General features: G+C 33.2%; 1 protein-coding gene and 1 long non-coding RNA gene across 5 annotated transcripts; one reads left to right on the top strand and one right to left on the bottom strand.

Moving 5' to 3' along the window:
- The first annotated feature begins 465 nt into the window (after positions 1–465).
- Positions 466–2,776, top strand: LOC121172821 (uncharacterized). Of its 2 annotated transcripts, XR_005886519.1 has the most exons (3): positions 473–975; positions 1,089–1,421; positions 2,463–2,776. It is a non-coding gene; the product is annotated as an uncharacterized lncRNA (long non-coding RNA). The 2 variants fall into 2 exon arrangements; XR_005886518.1 differs by lacking the exon at positions 2,463–2,776 and having other exon boundaries at positions 466–975; positions 1,089–1,504.
- An 83-nt stretch (positions 2,777–2,859) lies between these two features.
- On the bottom strand, positions 2,860–4,963 carry LOC100305802 (uncharacterized). Of its 3 annotated transcripts, none has more exons than XM_006586553.4 (2): positions 3,860–4,766; positions 2,860–3,564 (listed from the first exon to the last, which is right to left on the bottom strand). In XM_006586553.4, exon 2 carries the CDS (start codon positions 3,518–3,520, stop codon positions 3,182–3,184), a length of 339 nt encoding a protein of 112 aa, XP_006586616.1. In that variant the 5' UTR covers positions 3,521–3,564; positions 3,860–4,766; the 3' UTR covers positions 2,860–3,181. The 3 variants fall into 3 exon arrangements, with proteins under 3 accessions (XP_006586616.1, XP_040860703.1, NP_001236892.1); XM_041004769.1 differs by lacking the exon at positions 3,860–4,766 and adding an exon at positions 3,715–3,737; NM_001249963.1 differs by lacking the exon at positions 3,860–4,766 and adding an exon at positions 4,811–4,963 and having other exon boundaries at positions 2,891–3,564.
- Positions 4,964–6,340: the final 1,377 nt, after the last annotated feature.

Genomic DNA, 6,340 nt, shown 5'->3' with positions numbered 1-6,340 from the left:
GAGTTTGCTTCGCACAGGATATATATATATATATATATATATATATATATATATATATATATATATATATATATATATATATATATATATATATATTCAATTTCTTATCCTCTTCTTTCTTTCTTTTTTTATTTTTTTTCCTAGTGGCATTCTTCCTTCAAAGAGCGTTGAAACATGATCTTTGTGCAAGACCATCCAATATAAATCCCTAAATCATAATTTGGGGACGTTTGAGGATCACCAAGCGAGGTCTACGTCATAAAGTTTATTAATATTCTTAGAGTACCCAATTCTAATAATTCTGTGTCTTTTCGAAACGTCAAAAAGTGGAACTTGGTTTTTTTAAAAGAAAGAAAAAAAAGGAACAGGATAACAAACTTACTAAAATTATCAAATTATTATGAGTGTCATTTAGTCACAATCAAACATTTGCGACATGGGGCATAGGATTATTATAGTCGAATTAATTACTGTAATTGGTTTCAACCAATGATGTAGATATCAATAAGTTTCATTATTATTATAAATTAGCTTTTAAAGTGCAAACTAGAGATGACCTCCTTTCCAACCTATTTGCTGGAGATGCAAGGAACAAAGGGAAAGAAAGGCAAAAGTAGATTCCCACTGCACATGTTATGTACTAGACAATGTTTAATTTGTCTTGGCTTGTGTAGGGACCAAACCCATTTTTTATATCTGATTTTCTATAGCCCTTAATGACAACCTCAAACGTAGCATGCATATGCATTTTTGACACAGTTCCCAAAACCTCCCCTCCCTTCCCCCACTTTTTTTAATTTTTATTCTCTATGTTAAGGACATAGGTTAATCATTAATATATAGTGTTAAGTCACTCAACATGCGTTACTATCATATAATCATTCTGCCTCGTTTGTTCAAGAAACGAGTAAATTTTGTACACGTAATAGTGCAAAAAGCCACTACTAGTCCTTAATAATGAATCAATATGTGAAGGTAAGAATTCCACACCTTTCCTGAACCTTTGAAAGAGATTAAGTGACTCTTGAAGTCATAATGATTATTGCATATGAAAGCCTTACTGTTATATTTCATCACTTTGTGTGTAGGACAAGATATGTGATACTTAATATTCGATTTCTCAAATGTAAGGCCAAGAGGGGCATGGACACATGATGGTCTAACAATTATAGTTTGATCCTGAGTAAATTGATTGTGAATATAGAGTACGGACAGAGGGATCAATTTTGTAGATAAGGAAAAGGTATCATCCTTCAATGTGCAAAATCTAAACCAGAAACAGGCCATTTTCAGCAATCACTCATGTGGGCCTCTTTTACTGAGATCTGGAAATTAGGCTGCCACTGTGGGTCCATCAACAAAGACATTTGCTCAATCGGGGAGAGAGAGAAATCCCAAGCCCGAGAATTATCAACTACATGGTTTGTCATTGTGAACATTTATTGCATTAGTGGAATAAAAAAGAAAGATACCAACAAAGATTGGTTTTATTGATTGATAAAAATCAAACTATTATTATGTAAGTATATATATGTAAACACTCCTTAATTCTCAAGGTTCATTTTGACTCTGATAAGTGCTAAAGAACCTAACTCACCTAAACATCTAATATAAAAGAAAGACTAAAAAGGAGAAACACTATTTAATTATACACAATTTTTTTTATAGTTTATATACACTTTTATTTTTCTTTTTTGTCATGTATCTTATCAAATATTTCTCAGTTCTTCTCCTCTAATCTCTCTTTTATGTTTTAAAAATTAAATATAAATACAATTGTTCAATATAAAAGATGGACAGTTGAAAAGGAAGACAACTATATAATAAAAGAGTAATTAAGAACCTTGGAAGGAAGGGATAAGAATGGAGAATTTCAGTTTCATCCCAAAAGGAACCTTTGGGTCCCTTGTCTTGTTGGAGCCACTATTTGTATTTTCATGTCAACTCTGGCTTTTTACATTCCAATTTTTACTTTCATTATACACCTTTTTTTTTCAATTTTCTTTCTTCTCATATCATCAATGATATTTTCTCTTTATTTTTTCTTCTATTCTCTCTGTTACCACTCGGGGTATATCCAAGGGATGTGATCATTATTCCAGAGACTCTATTGCTTTGTTTGAATAATATTTTTTTACAAATCAACAAACAAACACCTCATCAACATTTATCATTTTTTCTCTATATATTTCTTCTTATCATATTATATCATATCTATGACATCTATTATTTTATTTCTATGTGCCTGAGTATTTACTAACAAATGGGTGTGCATAATACATCATTTTCCATATATAATACTTTAATTTCCCATCCAATACCATTCATTTGGTATAAAGATTAAAATAATATGTCAAAGGCACATCGTTTCTTATCTGATCTGAGATTCTGTTCCTGTGGCTGTAGTGTGTGATTGGGAACCAAAAAGATAGACTAAAGCTGCTTTCTTCCCACTGTTTCAGGGCATCTTCGTGCACATGTATTCATGTTTGTACTCTTCTTAGTTCTTACACCCACAAGGACACACAGGAATAATAAAATCAGGAACAGTATTTTTCAGTAAAGGAGGAAGCTCTTGTTATTATGGACCTAAAACAGTATTGCATACCCTTCTCAATTTCAGCTATTAGCTAAAGTGAGAACTAGGAACAACATTTTGGGTTGAACTTGTAAAGAGAATAAAGGTTTAGTGACAAGTTCCTATCAAAAGGAATGAAGAACAAAAGATTTATGAAGACCCTCTTGCTCCATTTGACATTGAGAAAAAGTTGTTAATAAAACTTCAAAGCATGCTTCATACAATCTTGCACATATGTAAATTACATTCCATGACAGAATCAAAATGAAAAAAAGAACACATTAACCAAAAATAAAATAAAAGACTTTCTTATTTTCACTTTGAACAACAGCAGCATGATTGAATTGGTTGCACACAACCATGCTAGATTTCTATTAGACCCCAGATTACAAGGTTACAATGAGAGTAACTGTGGAGGAAAATCAATATATCATATTGTTTTATTTGAAATATAAGGAGTAAGTGATGTGCTACAATACAAAATAGAGCTTCTTCAACTATAGCACAATCTTCTAATCTTTGTGTTAAACTTTTCATTTTTCAACACAAATTGAACTTCTCCACCAAGCAAAAGAATCACAAAGAAACCAACCAAACTCTCCTCTACACAGGCCTGTGTCTTTTGTGGCCTGCTTTCCCATCTGATGATTTCACAGCACCACCACTTGAATCCCCCTCTGAAGTAACTTCCATCGACTTGGTAAAGGAACTCGAAAGATCGACATATAGGTCATAAACTCTTCTGATGTTGTTGTTGAGCTCCCTAATTAGCCCCACATTCCTGGTGAGGTTATCAGGTACCTTAGACTCATGGTTCTGGTTTATCTCATTGATGAGTAGCCTGTTCTGATCAAAAATGTCTTGAACTTGAACAAAGTTCTTCTTAAATGTCTGCATGATCTTGGCATCAATCTGAGCACCATTGAATGTGTCACCCTCCATTCCTCTCTTTGAATCAAAACCTAATTCTCAAGTCAGAACCAACCCTGCATCATGAGCAAAGGGTGAGAATTGAGAAAGTATATATAAAAAATAATACCACACTATAGTCATTTTTTTATTAAATTTATCCATAATAATAATAACAATAATAATAATGATAATAATATCCGCTCTCTGCAATGGCCTGCACTAACCACAACACTGAGATAGACAAAAAAGAGATATAAGATTGGTATAATGGTAAAAGAGGTTCAAATCCTCCTCGTTAACAAAAATTAACAACACTAACAAACATTTGTCGATGAAGGAAAAAAAAAACAGAGATAGACAAAACATGACCAGTTTTGGAATTGTTTAAGGCATTTGGGCAGATGAGACAACAACAGCAAGCAGCATGGTAGGAGAAATCATGACCTCCATGAGTTCCTTTTTCCAGAGGAATCAGACTATAAGCATATTATTACTATTATTATCATCATTATAGGTACTAATAATAAGCTTTTATTCTTACTTTTTTTGAGTTGGGAAAAAAGAAGATTCCATTTCCATAAAAGGGAACCTTTTTATATTGCACTCAGGAAACAGCTACCTAAAGCTCAAAGACCCAAAAAATTAAAATTAAAATCAGTCAATGATGCAGAGTAGATTATATATGAGGCTATGAAGGTTTACAGGGACAACATCATTAACCTTTTTTCTAGACAACATTATGGAAAACAAAAACAAAAAATAAAAAGAAGTAATCGTCCAAGATGCTAAAGATAAATTGACCTAATTCGGCGAACATACACATTCATTGAATAAAACCAAAACCAAGTTTAATAATCTCCAATTGACAGAAATAATAACTACGGAAAAAATCAAAAGTAATATAACAAAAAAAATTAAAATGTTCTGACGTACTTGGAAAATCTGCAGCAGCATAATATCTAGTAACAGAAAATTGGGTAGAAGGACAAAAAATTGAGTTTGATGATTCCAAGTTCTAACGCATCTCCAACCCATTAAATTGTGGAGATAGATCTTCTTAGAATATTTTATTTCAAGAAGGAAAAAGATAACCTTATAAGAAGGAAACAGCAGCGAAACATGAAAAACATGGAGCCGATAAAATCAATGCGCGACCCAAAAACGAAGATTAAGAATAAACAAGGACGAGAGAGCAAAATTCACATTTTTTATCCATATACAAAAAATTCAACCAAGCAAAATAATCAACTACTTTATTAAGAGTCATGTTCTAATAACAACATTATCATTCATTACACACATATATTATAAAATTCATACCTTATGAAACCAAAACATTATATTTTTTTTCTTTTGGGTGTGAGACTGAAAGGTAAAAGAGTGATTAAGATCAGCGATTGAATGGAATCTCTGGAGTGAGAGACTTGTCCTATGAATTCGTCTCTGAGAATTGAAGAGAGAGATATAGAGAGAGACAGAGAAAGAGGAAGAGAGAGAGAATATGTAAGATTTGACAGTCACGCTCAGGCTCGGACCCCGCTGTGTCTTAATATTTAGCAGTACTCTATACTACAAATATATAAATATTGATGATGATACGATGCATATTCGTTATTCAATATCCTCCTGTTGTTTTTATTTTATTATTAAGGTTAATTGGGATACACTTACGTCGTGTAGATAAATTTTTGTTTGTTCCAAAACTAGTGCATTTTAAAAAAAAAATCTTAATCCAAAATAAATATAGCACATGATTGATATAATTATTAATCTAAATTAAATTAAATATAGAATATATATGTGTAGGCATGTAAATGAGTCGGGTTAGATTCTGTTTAATAAGAGGGTACAAATTTACTTGATCCGATCTGCTTTGTAACTGAAAAATTTAATTTTTATTTTGGCAAAATGGATGGGTTTTAATGGGTTAGCGTTTAAGTAGAGTATAGAAGACGGTTAAACACTTGAAGCCCAACATTCTTTAACCCTTTTAGAGAAATAAGAATAGTCTAATTGCTCATGGCTCATCCTCACTTCACGTTTAGAAGATTCACAGCCCCAACCTTTTTGCTCTCTATCCTATGTTGTTGTGGCTTGCCTTTGTGATTGTGACAATGCACCTCCAATCTCAATGGGTTATGGTGAGTGATAACATTGTCCAAGCATTTTGGTGGTCCAAGAACAAACTAAAGTAGGTCAGGATTGGAGTGGTGAAGGTGATGTCGAGGTTGTTGACGGAGGCAGAGGGAGATATGCGAGGATGAGGCATGTTGGCAACGATGGTGAGCAAGGTTCTAAAGGTGTCAAGCACGACAACAAAGCACGCGGTGACGATGCTATGGAGCGTGTGTTACCTGTTCCACGATCAAAAAGCGCAGGAAGCGTAAAACCAAACCAACCCACCCATTTAACCCGCAACTGCACCCACCTAACATGTATCCGACCCAAACTAAATACACTAATCAGATGGGTTCGAGCCTAAAAAATCAACCTGTTGGGTTGTGTCAAACTGGGTTTCTGAACCCAAATCCAACCAACCCGACACATGATAAACGCCAAATATGTTTTAATTTCACACATGATTTCAGGCAATTGCCTAACATTTTTTATACATTAAGTCTTATTTTAACTCAAAATTAGGATATATTAGGAATTATCATTTAGGATCGTTGGTTTGTTAGTTTTTAGGATTTCTTGATGTTTTTGTGAAGATTTTGTAGGAAATTAACAAATTACAAGTGGAGATCTGCTCGCTTAAGTGAGGAGAGGCATAAGCTAAAATTTGTTAAGGCCTAGCTTAAGCAAGGCATTGTTCACGCTTAAGGGAGCCACTATTCATGCTTAAGCAAG

Source organism: Glycine max, chromosome 9, assembly GCF_000004515.6.
Source record: "Glycine max cultivar Williams 82 chromosome 9, Glycine_max_v4.0, whole genome shotgun sequence".
NCBI classification, from domain to species: Eukaryota; Viridiplantae; Streptophyta; class Magnoliopsida; order Fabales; family Fabaceae; genus Glycine; species Glycine max.
Note: the sequence above shows the minus strand (reverse complement) of the source record. Positions and strands in the feature narration are given on the sequence as shown.